The sequence below is a fragment of the Acanthopagrus latus genome, chromosome 2 (genome assembly GCF_904848185.1).
Source record: "Acanthopagrus latus isolate v.2019 chromosome 2, fAcaLat1.1, whole genome shotgun sequence".
In the NCBI taxonomy this organism is placed as follows: Eukaryota; Metazoa; Chordata; class Actinopteri; order Spariformes; family Sparidae; genus Acanthopagrus; species Acanthopagrus latus.
The window spans coordinates 14,109,202-14,126,594 of record NC_051040.1 but is presented as its reverse complement, the minus strand read 5'-3'; the positions used below and the strand labels follow the sequence as shown (position 1 = coordinate 14,126,594).

The 17,393-nt window shown below is 40.5% G+C and overlaps 1 protein-coding gene across 1 annotated transcript; it reads left to right on the top strand.

Moving 5' to 3' along the window:
• Positions 1-2: 2 nt before the first annotated feature.
• On the top strand, positions 3-14,238 carry fxyd6 (FXYD domain containing ion transport regulator 6). The gene is made up of 8 exons (XM_037118057.1): positions 3-224; positions 7,925-7,978; positions 8,489-8,512; positions 10,072-10,107; positions 10,254-10,328; positions 10,581-10,617; positions 10,722-10,780; positions 12,931-14,238. Exons 2-8 carry the CDS (start codon positions 7,930-7,932, stop codon positions 12,963-12,965), a joined length of 315 nt encoding a protein of 104 aa, XP_036973952.1. The 5' UTR covers positions 3-224; positions 7,925-7,929; the 3' UTR covers positions 12,966-14,238.
• The last annotated feature ends 3,155 nt before the right edge of the window (positions 14,239-17,393 follow it).

Below are 17,393 nucleotides of genomic sequence, written 5' to 3'. Positions count from 1 at the left end.
GAGGGAGAAGGAGAGGGAGCGACACTGAGGGTTCAACGCGCTGGATAAGCAGTCACTCCAGGAGCCGCACTGTTATCCATCACATCTATTTTTCACAGGACAGGTGGATGTGTGCAGTGTGAGCGGCACATATCGACAGATGAGAATATCTGGAGCTAAAGCCGTGTGAGTGAGACGAGCTGATTGATTTCTGTGGGGTGGATTTCAGTTTGGAGAAACAAGAGGTAAGTTGACACGCGCATATTTGATGTCTTAGATAGTGCTTGTGTTATCTTTTTTTTTTTTTTTCTTCAATTTTTTTTTTTTTCAATTTTCTTCATTTTTTTTTCTTTTTACCTCCAGAGGACTCATGATAGTCCTGGAAAAAAATTATATATTTACATGGAGCATGGAGAGTGTGAATACATTTTCAATTATTCATGTTTGTCAGTGAATCACACACATCTATTAGGTAAAATTAGGCTTTATTACACCAACACGTGTGGTGTTTGCAACATCCACACACTGCTGGAGATGCTCATGCCATTCTCAAGGCTTTTCCTTGTGTATCAGTGCTATAACATGAGGGTGTGTCTGCTGCCACTGGTCACTGTAACCTTCACTGGTTGCGCGGCAAAATACATACAAGCCCTTACCCAGATCATCTGCCGTGACTGCTCTCGTAAACAGTAAGTCGGAAAAAAAAAAAAAAAGAAAAAAAGCAAAATATCAGATGATGTCACTGTCTGTATTCTGAGCGGGTAAGCTGCTGTCACTGAAAAAAAAAAAAGCACAGAAAAGGGACCAGGCGGACGATTCCTCCGCTCCCCCAGACGATCCACAGGTTGAGGGACGCACGTCACAGATGTCGAGGTGATATCGTGCCGATTGTTAATCGTGAGTCAGTGAGCGGAAGCTCTTAACACGTACTGTAACAACAACAAAAAACTCTAAATGAGTGTGTGCGCGATGTCCATCACTCAACAGCCACACCCCTCTCTCCTGCCCCTTGTGATATGATAAGACATGTCATTTTAACCCATTATTTGGAGGCAGTCGCCATGGTGATAACGCACAGTGCGGGTCGACGCACACTGCTGTCATCGTGATGTAACATCATAAGGGTGGCACATATAGGTGGGTGTTTGTCCCCCCCCCCGCCCCCCCCCCCACACACACACACACACACACAAAGGTTATGGAGACCTGTGGAGTGACCTACTTATCTGCCCTACATTATCTTTTATTACTGTCGAAAAAACAGGAAACAGCTTTTTTTTAAATGGACACCGGGACACTTCTGTATTTAATTTGTTTGCACATAACACATAACACATAAAAGCCTCAGGGTCATTAGTCATGGATGCGCTTTCAGAGACCTGCACACGCAAAAAAGCACAGTTCGAAATCTGACATTTTCCAAATTGACGATAATCAACCTTATATTAAAAACTTTCCACATAAAAACAAGTAACATGCATAATGTACACATAATGTCCAACATGAGGATCACACTAAAGACACAGGGGTTTGTTGGGTGTGGTCTTGTGTAAGACTATCGAAACTGTGGGCAGAATCTGTCATTTGAATATACTTTTTCTCCCGTCTCGTCCATGTTTTCGATATTTCGCTAATTAAACTGTAAATTTAGATGTCAGAAGTTTGTGTTAGACTGATTTAAAGCCAGATTGTCTGATGTCAGAAGGTTAGATCATCATTTCATCATCTATCAGTGAGCGTTTATCATTCTGCTGCCATGATCTAGTCTACGTTATCGTCTTGTTGTTCCTGCTGCTTTTGGTTATGTTGTCTCTTTGGTCGCCCTCCTCCATTATCCCATTTCCTGACCTTCCCTTTATCATGCTTTGTGGTTTTTTTATACTGGAAATGCCACAATCATACAACAGACTGCCCTCCCCCTGCCCTCACCCCTCAGACAGTGTCTCCTCTGGGTGCCCTTTGCCTTGTTCTCCCCTGCCAAATAACGCCTGCTCGTCTCCCATTCTCTCCGTCTCACAGCCTGCCCTTTCATTGTTCCCAAATTACAGAAAACAGCCTCCTTTCCTGCCTTTTCCCTTGTCCTGCCTGCCCTTTTCTTATTCTGTCTCCTCAGACAAAGATGGGACTGGCGCTGGAACTTAATATTGCTAAACAATAGTGCAGATGAGGTAGGTTAAAGGAAAGATGGAGAGCCAACTGCTCAGGTACCCTCTATCACACCTAGAGAGAGAAAGGCTGCTGCTGAAAAGCTGCGTGATACATTACATCGGCCAGTGCCAATGCGCCGAGAATCTCTGAAGAATTCTCACGGGACAAATGTGACACTGACCTGCTGATGGTTAAAAAAACTCCCTCATAGACATGACTTCCAGTGAACCCTAACAAAAGTGATATGCTCTTTTGTGATCTCATCACTCGTCATTTCTTTTATCACCTGACGGTCAAAATGTTTTGTTTTATTTGTATAATATAGGAAGAAACCGCAGTACAGAATTGACAAAGGTATGTTGAAAAAGGCATTTTGCTACAATATGAACATTAAATAGATTGTCACCCAGAGAGAACTGACTGCTTTATTTTTCATCTTAAATCACTCCCCCATTTGGTCACGATTCAACATACGAAAGAAAACCAAAATTTGTGAAATGATTGCTATTTGCTGATATATCATAGTGAGATGAGAATAGATTTGTCAGAATAGATGTTGTACCATTCTGTAAAACAGGGATTAGTTAAAACTTTACATTTCTTTAAAATGCAAATTTAAGCAGATTTTTGGATGGATTGAGTGTGCCCATGCTTTTTTCTCCTCTACTTTGATGTCTTAAGGCTCCAGCATCTTATCTAAGTTTGATACAAGGTCAGCTGGGCTTTAAGTGTGGTCAAGATTGGAAAAGGATCATACTTTTGGCTTACCTGGCTTGGTTGCTGTAAACATGGCTGGAAATTGGACCAAAGGCTCGTTGGAAATATCTAGGGTTTTAAAATATTTACTCTCAAATATTTCACCCTTACAAATTTTGAAAAGCCACCTCTTGTTTTGCAGCCATCCTGTCCAGCTGTCATGCCACCTCTGTCTGAATCTCTTATAAATCGAGGTTTCTATTGCCTAAAGGTCTGCTTCCTTTGTCCTTAAAAAGAGGGGCAGGTGGGAATGGACGAGTGAATGTATTCTGAGTCAGACTGATTGCTCGGCCTTGAACCCCAAACTGTCTGTGGTTCCTCCAGAGTTGAGGGAGGTTGTACAGCGGGCCACTTAACCATTAACACGTACTGTCATATCTGTGCCATTAACACGTCTCGTAGTGAGAGGAGACACAACAGGACATCACACCACTCTCAGCTTAGCGTCATCCTTCACTCCAACATCCTGTCTTTCCATTAGTCTCAAATCGACAGAACTATCTTTACACCACTGGAACAGGAGAGCATCCGGCTGAAAACACTCCGGGGATGTTGTATAGGATCATTTAGCAAGTGGATAAGTAACTGCCTCATGCAATATTTATTTATTTATTTATTCATAAATTAAGGTTTCTGTCACAGATATATATATTTTTCATTTTTGGTTGATCATTTGTCCACCCATCTTTCCAATTTATCCCTCTTCCTCTCGGATATATCGAGGTGTCACACCAGCTGGGCAGCATGTGATGATTGAAAATGACAAGGAGGCTTTAGAGGAGAAAGAAAAAGGTTATGGGAGACTCAGACTGCTATTGAAGAGGGAGCGCAAGATGTCTCATGGTCAAATGTACTTACAGTATCTCTTCATGGTAGTCAGCTCAGTTTTTTGTATAGTTAGAAACTTTTATTTCTCCACATAATCTTTCATGCTGTTAAGACATTTTCTTGATATTACCACTCTAGGTGCCACATTTGAACATTTCTTGTAAAAAAAAAAAAACATATCACTTTATCTTATCATATCACCTAACTTTCTTGTTATCGCATAAAATCAACATCTCACATCCCCAAATGCAAGACACCAAGACAGATGGCTGAAAGAACAAAAGGCAAGCTTTCATGACCTGAGCTGCATTTCAAAATAAATTAAAGGCAGGCAACAAAAATGATAGAGAAGCAAACAGCAAAATACAAAACTAAATGAATACAACCCATTACCCTACAACATAGAAACCCAAACAGGAAACATGTAAAATGAAAAACAAAACTGTGACAGTCAACGTTACAAACTTTCCTGAAATCAAATTGGGAGATTCTTGCCAAGAAAAAGTAGTACCATCTGTAGAAACACATCCGTCCATAACTGGATCTGCACTGCTTTACTTGTGTCAAGGCAGCTGGAGCTTGTCCCAGTCTGACAGAGTGGGTACACCTTGGACAGGTCATCAGTCTATCACAGGACCTGTTGTGATGTGTGTATCTATATATATATCTATATCTGTATCTATATATATATCTATATCTGTATCTGTATCTATATCTATATCTGTATCTGTATCTATATCTATATCTATTTCTCTCTCTCTATATATATACACATATATATACATATATACACATATATACATATATATGACTTCATTTGGCTGTTTATCGGCTCTAATTACATTATAGCAGGTGTACATTATCTATGAGTTATGAACTCCCTTTTAAATTATAACAGTGTGAAATTACCAGTTATCAGTTATTGGTATCGGCTCCAAAAACTCAATATCACGCATCCAAAGTAATTAATCTATACAATTTTGTCCAGATTGTATTAAAAAGCCAAAGCACTGCCTCAGCGTGAATAATCCCCCCCCCGGCGCACTGTACTCGAGTCAGATCACCGTTTATTAATGTGTCTGAACTGAATGTGATGTACAGTTTGGGGGCAGCCATCAATCATCACCTCTGATGTGAAAAAGTGATGTCTCTTTGGAGATGTGACAGACATGCCTTCAACCACTAATATTGTCATTTCTCATCAGTCATATCTAGGTTTGGTTTTAACTGCGCTGTAAATGTTCCACTCTGAGTATACCATATTGTTCGTAGTAGTACACCGTGAGAAAAGACTGCAGAGGTTTCCGTTCTGACTGTGTCGTCACCACTGAAACTAAAAATATTTTTTTCTCTTTTATTTGTAAAAATTTAACAGTTCTGTCTGTAATATCTAGTACCTGGCAGAACAGACTTATATTCATAAGTATGTTTTATTTAGTGTACAATCACCTGAAAACGAGGGTTTCTGTGTTTTCATTACCTCAGAAAATTAGCCGTTTATATCAATATAGGAAGCGGCTCTTCGTCCACGCCATGTTGCACCACCATGTCTCTACAGTAGAGCCGAACAGACAAACCTGGCTCTAGTGAAGGGCTTTTGTGTTTTGCAGGGCTGCCAGAAATTACCAAGTTGGAAGACGAGGAAGAGGAAAAGCAAGTGGCTTCTGTTTCCTGCTAGACAATTTGTATTGTGAGACATTTGAAACCACAATCTGATAAAGAATGGAGGGTCAAGAAAAACCACAGGAGTATAAATCGTTGTTGAAGAAATGAAAACTCCAAGAGGCTCAATGAGATCTGGACAAGCGATGGCATAAAACAATAATACACACTGGAGTTGCCTGTCCCCGATGTTTATTAGCAGTACATTAGTTTCACTGAAGAGAAATGCCGACGCGTATAGTGTTAAATGTAAGCACACTAGTTTGTGCCTCCTGGAGAGCTGGTGGTAACAACGTGTTAGCAAGATTAATGATAACGTGTGTATTCAAACAAGAAAAGCCTTTGATCAAAAATATTCCCCGACAAAAGACAGCATCAAAACTTGACATCCATTTAAAAATAATGAAACAAACATAAAGATAAAAAATAATAAACTCAAGTAAACCATCTTTCAAACTAAATACTTGTTCTGCTCAAGGTTATAATTGTAAGGGTAGATGCCATTCATCTAATGGATGTCATAGGGCTTCTGTTCCTCCGTTGTCATCTTGTGTTACATTATTTCATGAATGCCCTAATTACTACTGTGTTGCTCAGGTCTGTAAATCAAATATGTGAAGCGCACACACATACAAACAGCAACTCGGCAGAAATGCGACAGCGGGTTCCTCAGTTAATGACGATAATGGACTGTTGTCATTTGAGTGCACTGTGTCCGCTACCACTGATAGAGTTGTTGACAGTCAAACAGCCTGATGGGTAGATGGACATAAATGGACCCAGTCAGTCAGAGAGCCAACTAGTTGGATGGATGGAAATAAAGAAAAAAACATGCCAGCCGACAGGTGGACAGCCAGGTGGCACTCTCAAACAGCCGAGGTAAAAGCTGAGGTAAATAAAGCTTTTAGACTTAGAAGGCTCGACACATGGTCGTGTGAAGCTTTGTTATGTTTCATCAAATGCAATGCTTTCAGATCTTGTGGCCTGTATGTATTTACCTTTATCGAAACATCAATCAATCAATGCTTCCGCCCAGAGTGTACAGAATCAGACTGATTCCCAAAGACATAAAACCATTCAAGCGCTTCTGACTTCGCGTCCTGTCCCCTTCATTTTGTTTGTTTGCTCCTGATGGTTGGTGTACAATACATTACCAAACACTTTGTTTGCAGTGGTGAACTGATGGGAAATTACCACACCACATCTTGACGTACGAGTTGTTGTTCCCAATAGGTCTGTATCTGTGCAGTTGTAAGTGCTCTGGTCATTGTGTATTTATAAGTGTGAGGACCCAAGTGTTACAAAGAGCACGGCTGTAACATACATGCTGTAACAGTTAAATCTTATTCACAATTTAGTTTCCAGGAGGCCCATGATATGGTGGCCAATGGTGGCCACAAAAAAACAGGAAAAATGCAAAAGGCCTTCTTTGGAATCAGATTTTTTTTTTTTGTCTGTTCTGGGTCACAGTAGAAATATGGTGTTGCAATATGGCAGAATCCCTTGAAGAAAAAGTCTCATTCTAAGGTAACAGAAACACAATGATACTTAGTTTAAGGGGATGTTTTCGTTTACCCTAATTAAAACATAGACCAACACTAAGAATATTATATTACACTTCTGCCTCTTAAGCCCCCTAAATTCCTACATACCGGACCTGCAAAACATTATGTGTTTTGTGGTCCTATGGGTGCCCCCCCCCAGGGACAGATAAAGTTTGAATTGAATTGAATTGAACTGAAAATCAGCATGCTTATATTTCTTAATCAGCACTGAATGCAAAGAACAGAAAAGGCTGTCGTGACATTCCCTGGTATGAGGAATATAGCCATTAATGTTTTAATAATTTAATTTTTTAAGTGGACTGATAACGAAAACCACACGTCAACTTCATGGTGATGCATTAGGCTTTATCCTTCTAGAACAATGGAATTCTGTACAAGATTTCATTGCAATCCATGCCAGTGACGTGAAAATACTTCTGTCTGGAGCAAAGTGGCGGACCCGCACATTGATAGGTCATCATTGCCCGCCCATGCAGCTAACACGGCTAAAAACGTACCTGGCCGACTTTGCACCTCCTCCAAAATGTATTCACTGAAGCAAAAGAGTTTAACATGAACGCATTTCGCTGGAGACACACTTTGTCTGTGTGCAGTGAACAACCTATGTGAAAATAGGCCAAGGTTGTGTGATGTCCGCAGGGAGGAGAAGGCGTAATCTCTGCCAGGAAAGGAGAACATGTAAGCAGCAGGCTCCGAACATGGATCGTTATGCAAGATAAAAACTATACCCTGAGGCATCAGTCAAACTCCAGGGATTTGGATAGAGCCAGTGCTGTGATGTGATTCCCACTCTCACACACACCACTTACTGTATAGTCTGTGGAGTGCATATACAAACCGTTTGTGTACATGTGTTCATTGTTATTGTTTATGTCTCGCTGTGCAGGGGCATATGTGCTGGAGTAGTAAAACAGACCTCTCGCTGTATTTTGTTTTGTCTTTCATTCGCTCCCTCACCCTCCCTCTTTATTACTCTATGTCAACAGTTGCCATGGAAACTATTTTGCTCTTCCTCTCTTCACTCCTGGTGTGTGTGGCTGGTAAGTGCCCATAGACACAGACACAGACACAGACACAGACACAGACACACACACACACATCCGTGCACACAGTAATTGTCCATAGGGAGGCAGTGTTGGGGCAGGCGGTTATGTTACATGAAAAGGCTTCTCACTGGGTGTGTGCTTGCAGCAAAACATCAATTAGTACTTTAGGGCTTCGTGTGCTGGTTGGTTAGTCACTGACTGTGTGTGTGAGGTCTGTTTATAGTGTATGATTAAGTGTAAAACACGTAAACACACGCTCGCACAGTCGCACACTACAAATAGATGATGTGGAGCTGTGATGCCAACTGTTTTTGTGTTAAACTCAGCACTTGTGTTAGGTAAACATAGATAAATAGATAGATAGATAGATAGATAGAAAGATAGATAGATGGTGTTCAAGTAGTTCTCACTCATGGTCTCTTGTCTCATTTCCTGTGTTTCTATCCTCTCCTTTCTCCTTCCGCCCCCTGACCAAAACCACATCCTTTCGTTGCTGCCTCTCAGCTGTATCAGAGCCCAGTGAGCAGGGTGAGTACCCTTGATATAATCTCTAATAAGGGGTCACACCTCACTCCCAACAGCCACATATAGACGGGTCTGTTGGTTTCCAGATCAGATCCGACCTTTATGGACTGGCCCGCTGCAGTGAACAGTGGCAGATGTATGGATTAAGTCTGTGTGCTGATTAGAAATAGATTTTTTAAGAGATCGGAATCAATATTGAAGAGATGAGAGTAGCTGTTTGGTGGGAAAGAGAGACGATAATGTTTTTGTATGAGAGAGTATGTGGGTGTAAACAATATGAGGCCCTATTACATTTTCAAATTCCATCGCCAGATAAGAAAATCAGTTTTGGAAGGTTCTGCAAAACCCTTGATTATATCATATGACAGTATTGTTTTCCAATATCTGACCATGGCAACTACAGAGGAGTTAAGGATATAAGGATTTAAGGATAAGGATTTATATTATTTTTTTTTATTAAGCAATACATCAAATTAACTAAGATTGATATTAGGAACAAAACCACTATGACTATGACCACTTATTGAGCTTTATGTACAAGAAACAAGAACAAGGTTAATTTATTTATTATTTAACAATCACAGAAAAACAAAACTAACTATTGCATAGACTGAGTGTAGTGTGAAGGATGAATTGAAGAGTCTCACAGCCTGATGAATGAAGCTGCTCTGTAGTCAGATGGTGCGGCAGATACTGTATCTTTGCCAGGTTCACAATAGTGTTCTCTCAAAGTCTGGGAGTCCAGTTATGAGTATACATTGTGAGCAGGAGGGACTGAGCTCCGGTGTTGGTCCCTAATGCAGTGGAGTTGTGTCTCTGAGCCAAGTTTGAAAGAAATGAATTGTGTGACCTAACAAAATTTTGAAGTGCTTGAGATTGGTTTAACACGTTCTCTTAAAACTAAAACACTGTCACATTTTAAGGGTACACTGAATTTAGATTTTAAGTGTATTTACATTTCAGATAACAGTATCTATGAGTAGTGATGCCAAGGATAATTGTCAATCTGTCTGAAAACCACCTCTGGGGTGGAATCCAAATGATTCTTGATACTGGCAATAAATTGATCTAGCCTTGAAGTCTCTGCCTTGAAATCTGAAATATCACAAATCAGAACTGTATCCGGATTAAAGTTATTATAGGGTTGCCAAATCTGTATCTGAATCTTCAAGATCAGACATTTTTGAATTGCTATGACATGTTTTCGATCGGATCAAAGTTTAATCCAGTTTAACCAATATGAAATCATCATCTTGAAATACTGGCCCCTGAAATCTAAACACTTACTTCAGTCTTACTACCATATTGTGTTCTACCCAGGAGCCACTGGTCAAATGTGGTTTTATGTGATTGGCAGGGTTAGCCAGTCTACCCTATTTACATTTGATTGGATGCTTTCTTGTAATCGCCCCCTTGCTCAAAACTATGTAAACATTTTACAGATAGAGGGAGAGAGAGGGAGACATCAATTAACAGCTAGAAGGGGCACATAGTAAGAAGAATGATAAATGTGAACACCTTGGTTCTGAGTGTGTGGTTTATATTATTATATGTTTTTACAGATGACAAAAAGAAAGTTGAAGACCCATTTGTTTATGGTGAGTTTAGAAAAAATATTTCTTCTTTTCAAAAGCGGCCATCATCAGATTGAGTCAACATATCAGAGACTTTTGCAATAAATGTCGCATTGATTACATCTCTTTCTCATGTTCATGTCTCTCCTCTCCTTGAACTACTTCTGCAGACTATCACAGCCTGAGGGTTGGCGGGCTGGCATTTGCCGTGGTGCTGTTCACACTGGGCATTCTCCTCATCCTCAGTAAGTTATTTGTGTGTGTGTGTGTGTGTGTAAGTGTGAGCTTGTGTATCATTTTATTATAATGCACATGAACTCAATGTAATCAAGTATCGTAAGCACATTAAAAACAATTCATCATGAGTCAATTAATCATTATTGCATTTCCACGCTGTGTTACTGCAGCATTACATTATCAGGTAACTGTGATACAGGTACTGTGTCTGATTAATTAGATCTCTGGACAATGCAGCTAAAGGTTGCTTATGTTTCTAGGTCGACGGTGCCGCTGCAGTATCAACCAGAAGCCCAGGTATGTCAGTGTCCTTTTATCTGACTGAAAATCACCCCAAACACTCGGCTGTGTAACTATGAAATGATTTGGTTTCCATGACAACCTGTGGATCCTCTCCTCAGGGCCCCCGGAGATGAAGAGAAGCAGGAGGAGAACCTGATTGTCCCCGTGGGTGAGACGGGTGAGATTTAAACTCTGTCAACTCCCTCACCTCTGGCTCACCCCCTGACACACATCCATAATAGAGTTTTCCTTTGGGAGAGCCCATAGCACAGGGGAAGAGGGGGGGCTGACTCAGTGTTCACATATGTTGAATGGTTGAATGTGCAATACCAGCCCGGTATCCTGCAAAGAGCATAATAGACAAATCGATCTGATAGAGGATACTGTGTCAGTGTCATGTTTCACCTTGATAAGGCGGGAAAAGTACAAGTGTGCATGAAGGCGCAGTACCAACAGGGGGCGATAATGATGGGAACAAAGGATCACTGTTGTATTAAGAGCAACAAAGTCCACGTAGGCATGAACTTGATTTATGGTTCAAACACAGGACTTTAACACAGGAGACAGGGTTAGTTTCCCATGTGAAAACCAGGAACTTTTCCTCTACCTAAACAAGTAGTTCCAGATGAAAAAAAAAATCTTGCCAAACTGTGAAACTCAAGCAAGCTTGATTTTTAAAGTCTTATCAGATAGTGTGTATTTATTATTGGTAACTGTCATGTGGAATAAGAATGAATGCCTGCTTCTCATGTCAAGGCGAGGCAAAACATGCTTTGGTGATACTTAGTTGGGGAGACAGACAGACAGACATTTTCCAAGACATATATTACGTTTGATTGCATTACATTCAGCTTGAAAAAAAACTACAACTTGTAATCAGTTATTTATTACAGAGCACATTTTGTCACCTTTACCCTCCCTGTGGGTGCATTTGAGGAAGCTCCAACATCAGATATTTCAGAAGTTGCCATCCTTTTAAATGAAAGAAACAACCAACTGTACGATAATTTTCACAAGATCTGTGTTTAATTTGTGGGTTTGATCTCCCGACAGTGTCACCCGTGCCTACTTTTTGTAATAGGATGTAACTAGAGATTGTTCAAGCCACCAGTCGTCACCAGAGAATTTCATGCTTTTGTTTTAGCACAATCTCTGAGTCCCACTGTTCTTATTTCAAAGATTGTGATTTCAGAGATTGAATGGAGACAAAAGTTTGGGACGTTCTCATTATAGGCTGTCAGCAAAAAGTATACTGCATCTTGTAGTGTGTGGTGCGTGTAATCAGCTTCTTCACAGAGTATATTATACTGTTAATCGCTCTGTGGTATCTCTTAACCATGCTCAAAGAAACCAAATTATTTTCCTCCTCAAGAGCTACAGTAGCACTTGAAGGTTTCTCTCTGACTCCCACATGCACAGCTCATTCCTGCTGGTCATTTGCCCACATCAGGCTCCTCCATCCTGAATAACCAGTAAATGGAGAGCTAATGTTTAAACAGAATGTCACTGCATCTTTCTTGAGGGTACTGCAGTCACCGAACCAGTTTGAAAAGTTGTTTTACTGAACATAGAATTCATTAAGTTGGCAACAGTGCTCTTTCATGCAGCTCTCGGTTCAAGGATGCTCTGATATCCTTGAACGCACCACCAAACAGACAGTTTCATAACAGCTCCTGCTTTATTAGAATAAAGCTGATGAAATGATGAGAGTGTTGTATTAACAATCTCGATCAAGTTTGAATTATGCAACTCTGAACAGTCCGATTTTCATGATGTGGCTTTTATAATGGGGTCTGGAGGGCACTGGTGGAAGAAGTATTCAGATGTGCAGTTTATGTAAAAGTACCAGTGTCACAGTTTAAAAATACTCCACCGCAAGTCAAATTATATTTTGGGTAAAATGTAAAAGTTGAATTCTTTGCTGAAAAGAGTTACACAGAACTCTAATTTTCAAGCTGGTCAAGCTTGAGCTAATTTGAACAAGTTCGTACATGCTGTTAGGAAGTTTTAGGATAATGCACCATATTTTTTAATGTTTTGCCTATTTATCTGATAAGAAGCTAATAACCATAGATGTTTAAGAAATGTTGCACATATATTGGCATAGAAGTACAGAGTAACGCTCAAACAAAATACTCGTTTGACCTGTAGAAAACTCCAAATGCCCTTTAAATAGCAGAACTGTTAAAGTAGTCCTTCAGTTTATTGCCTGTATGTAAAAGAAAAAGCAAAGAAGGGAAGGAGTAAAATATTGAAGAAGAACCGACTGTGTGAATGCAAGTTTAATGTTTTGCTTCATCTAACTCACTCGTCCGTGACCTCTTTCAGCTGCAGCGCCTGCAGAGACTGCTGCAGAGAACTGAGGCTACTCCACCGGACTGGACTGCCTTCTGCAATGATGATCAGTTCTATTTGATATTTAGCCACTAAAACACTGGAGAAAATGATGATTATGGTAACCGGTTATATGACGGGGTAAGAGGAGGTATCTTAGAAGTGTAACATGTACATAAATCTTTAGCCCGTTGTGCTCAGTTGTGACCGTGCCAGTCCCTTAGTGCTCTTGTCCTTTCCTGTGCCTTTATGTGACAGTCTCTCACTCCAGTTGTATGTCTTAGCCAGTAGCACCTTTGACACAAGATTGTCTTTGAAGCCCCAGAAGAATTTTTAATATTGTGTAGTCTGCTGTTCACTGTTTTGTATTTAATGCCTTCAGGCTTTAGGATTTGTCAATTTGTTGTTTATTTTGTTAATTGTCCTGGATAATGTTTGTCACATTTGGATCATAACATATATGCATATACTGTATACTATAAACATATATAAGTACATCTATATTAATACATATAGTTTACAGATAAGATAAACAGTTGAATATTCCTAATTTAGGTCTACATTTGAATGGTTGCTGTGTGTTTGCGTGCAGATGTGTGTATACGTGCGTGCATATCCTGTATATGTATGTGTGTATGTCACACGTGCATGTGTGTTTCTACATGTAAATGTAATGAGCCTTATATGAGACAATCTCAACCGCCACAGCTCTCTGACTGAGCACAGGAATAGTTTGCAGGTCTCTGCGTGAGCTCCTCCAGCACAGTGTTTCACATGTAGAGTGGAGGGAGCTCCTGCATCAGCTGTCTCACTGCCTTCTTCTCCACTGCTGGCTCCGCCTGGATTAACTATTCTCCAGCAGACTATGATTAGTTTCACCTCACACACACACACACACACACACACGCACACACACACACACTCTGTGAAGCCTGTTCTCTTTCTTTTCTCTTTAATGTCTTTCACTCAAAATGTCATGATGCTCTGAAAAGCGGTGCAACATTTCCGAAAGGAGAGACACAACGTTTGAGCATTTTGAGAGAACATTTGATATCATTTATGTGCAAGACTACATTAATAGTAGCCGAATGTGAGCCAAATCATAGCCAGAGAACAGATGAACAGTGTCTGTTGTGAATCTCCTGTCAGGCCAGGCGCTCACCAAACTCAACTTCGAGTATATCTGTTTTAAAAGGCGAACGCTGTACAAGTAAAAGCTGTGTTTATTCTACGCATGAGGCCTTGTTGTGTAGCAACCTGTTGTACTTTTGGCATAAGTAAATAAAAGTATGTCTGACCACACATAATAAAGTCTTTCTTTTAATCCTTGAACATCGAATTCTACAGGTGGCTCCGAAATCAATCTGGTTATTTCCCCATCAATGTCAAACCAAGGTTACAAGATGACACCCGAGGCTATGAATGTGCAGAGTTGGTAACATGTTGATCATTCTCCTTTGATTCCAAAGGTTGGCAGATATATGCTCTTTATTAGCATGAGAGCACAAACTTTACTGACTGAAACGGTAAATATGTAACTGAGCGGCAAGACTGATACATGGCTGTGGGTGTGTAGAGGTGGTTTGTGTGCGTGTGGGTGGATCTACGAAGTGGGAGCTTGGTCCACACCTGCCTATGACACAGTCTGTGCCACACACGTACACCTGGAAAGAGGTATTGCAGAGCCTTCCTCAGCTCAGGTGAGTGATACCTCGCTTTTCCAAATAAATGTGCGTACAAATCAACCTGTTGTGTGCACTTCAGGTGCATAAAATAACTGTTACTGTGGGATATAGGACCAAGTTTCTTGTGCGTGTAATGTTAATCTTTGTTTTTTGAGGGGTTAGTTGATGTGTGTGTATGTCTGTGTTGATGATGAATGATTGGCATTGTTGCAATGAAAAGTTAAGTTACTCCATTATTTAATGAGGCAAAATATAAACGCTGACATGCTCCAGTTAATGTGTTGTAAAAGTGGGTTTAGAGGACAGACGGCACTCTGTTGTCTACTACTTGTCAATTGAATTCATTGCTGTACTTAAGGGGTGCTGTGGTTATCTGCCAAAATTCTACATTATTAGGTGGAATACTCTTTCCTGCCCACATCTATAACCTCGATCACATTGTGCAAGGTTCAAGGTTAATGAGTACTGGAGCTGGTGTATATTAATGAGTAACTGTCTGCTATGCCCTTACGCGCAGTGGTGCAACGCAAAGGCCCCGACACATAATAAATGAAAGCACCCGAGTACACAATTCACGGTGGCATACTCGAACAAACGGAGACAGCAAGGGGAAATTTTTACTCTGTTAATCTGTGTAAGTTAATGATTATAGGTCAGGAGATGTAGAGGAGCTTGTGAAAAGTATGTGTGTGTTTGTGAGGGATGGAGAAAGAAAGGGTGGCGGTGGGGAAGGAGTGGATCAATATAGCCATTAGCCTCTTAAAGTTCTCCGTGAAGATCAAGACAATCATTTTGCTCTTAAGTCTGGAACTCAGTGAGGCAATTTGTCAGGACGTGTAGAGTTTCGGAGCCTTTCAACCACCTCTCATCTAAAGTGAATAAGCCGATTTATACAAGCCTCTAACCTAATTAAAGCGTCGGGGCTATTGAAACCAAATCCACAGTTTTCAGACGGAGTCATGATGGTGAATACTTTAATTATCTTTCTATAAAAACACCAGATGCTCCTGGTTGAATTATTGAAAACAGCAGACACGGATGGATCACCTGCCGGCGGCTGCTGCTGTCTCCAACCTTTCGTTAACTGTTTGCATTTTGTCCCCTCCAGTTTTGTCGACTGAACATACACACACACACACAGACGAGGCATCATGTCTTCTAAAGGTAAGCCTCACTGCAGCTGAACTGCTGATTATCCACAAACAGGGGATGAATGAGACAGCCACTTTAACATGACACACTTCGAATGACACAATACCTGCAAGGTCACAGTCGCTCTTGGTTTCCGATTCTGAGTCACAATCACCGACAACAATGTGTAAGTCATGTACCTGGGTAGAGCATGGGTGACTTATTCACTGTCCCTTCAACAACAGAGACATATCTATTGTAATGAAGAACAACAATATGAAACTTAAATTAGGTGTCCCCTGGTAATCTGACAAAGACTGAGGAGAATCCTGAAGCCAAACAGTCAGGGCTGGGTCAGTTTACTTAAAGGGCCAATAAGTAAGAATTTTAGTAGAGCACATTCAGAAATGAACCAAAATTATCAACAGTGGAGAAAGAGCATCTTTTACATTATGATCACCATGTATTGTAGTGTTTGCAGAGACTACCATGTCTACCCCTGTCTGTTTTCTGTCCATCCCCAGGTGCAGACATTGACTATGACGCAGATTTTGTATATGGTGAGTAACGGCAACATTGAAAGTCTGTCTGCTCAGATGAAGAAATTCAATATTTACCTCATGCCTGCACTCTGAAAATAGAGCATGTAGAATTAATGAACAGAATAAAGGGTGTTTCTGCCAGCACAGAGATTAGATGGGCAAATAAAATAGGCATGTAGGAGGGTTGAGTTGCATTTCTCCTGAAAGTATCCAGAAATTTTAGTACCAGGAACTACTTTTCAAGCAGCTAAAAGACTCCTACTTCTCTCATTTTTGTCTCGTTCCAATTGCTTTCTAAAGACCCTAGAAGATTAGTCAAATTATTCTGCTGCATGTGTACATCATCTGTCGGTCATATATGCCTTCTCCTGAAATGACATACTAGTACATTAGAAAAAAAACAGTGGTTTGTAGCTGCAGATTTGTAAAAACGGTGGCTGAAATAAAATGCAAGTATTCAACCAATCAGAAAATGTAAAACTCCGAAGTTCCTCTATTTTTGGAAAGTACTACACCCGATCAGGGACTTTTTGTGATCTAAAATAATGTCACAGATACTTAAATTTGGGTAATTTAGGTTTCTGTGATGGAAACACACAGAAAGTTTCTCTAAAAGGTTCCTAGTCCTTGGGGAAAGTTTCTTGGGTGGATATGCAGATTTGCTGGAACAAAATAGGAGGAGTAATGGGAGCCGGGGAGTAAAAGGTGCATGTGATAATGGAAAATAGAAGATGAAGAGGATGAAAATCACAGGCAGGTTAAAAAGGTGTGAAGGAAAGCGAAGGAGGAAGTCCAAGACGGTGTGGTACAGAAACAGTTGCCATATGTGAAAGTGATGTGGTGATAATGCCCTGTGTGACTTTTCAGACTACCACACACTACGTGTCGGAGGTCTGGTCTTCGCCGGAGTCATTGTGTTCCTTTCCATCTTTCTGTTGGCAGGTAAGTCAACAACTACATCCTGTGTAGGCAATGTGAGAGAAAAGATTGATCTGGCACAGGAAGTGAAAACACAAAACAGTGTGAAACACAAGAAGTGTGAACAGGGTTGAGATTCTATCATACAGCATGTTGCTGTAAAGAGCAGCTGAATGCAAAC

Coding starts and splice junctions, on each gene's coding strand:
- fxyd6 (XM_037118057.1), top strand. CDS start 7,930: ATGGAAACTATTTTGCTCTTCCTCTCTTCACTCCTGGTGTGTGTGGCT. Junction 8,513..10,071: donor ATCAGAGCCCAGTGAGCAGG/GTGAGTACCCTT, acceptor ATGTTTTTACAG/ATGACAAAAAGAAAGTTGAA. Junction 10,108..10,253: donor TGAAGACCCATTTGTTTATG/GTGAGTTTAGAA, acceptor CTACTTCTGCAG/ACTATCACAGCCTGAGGGTT.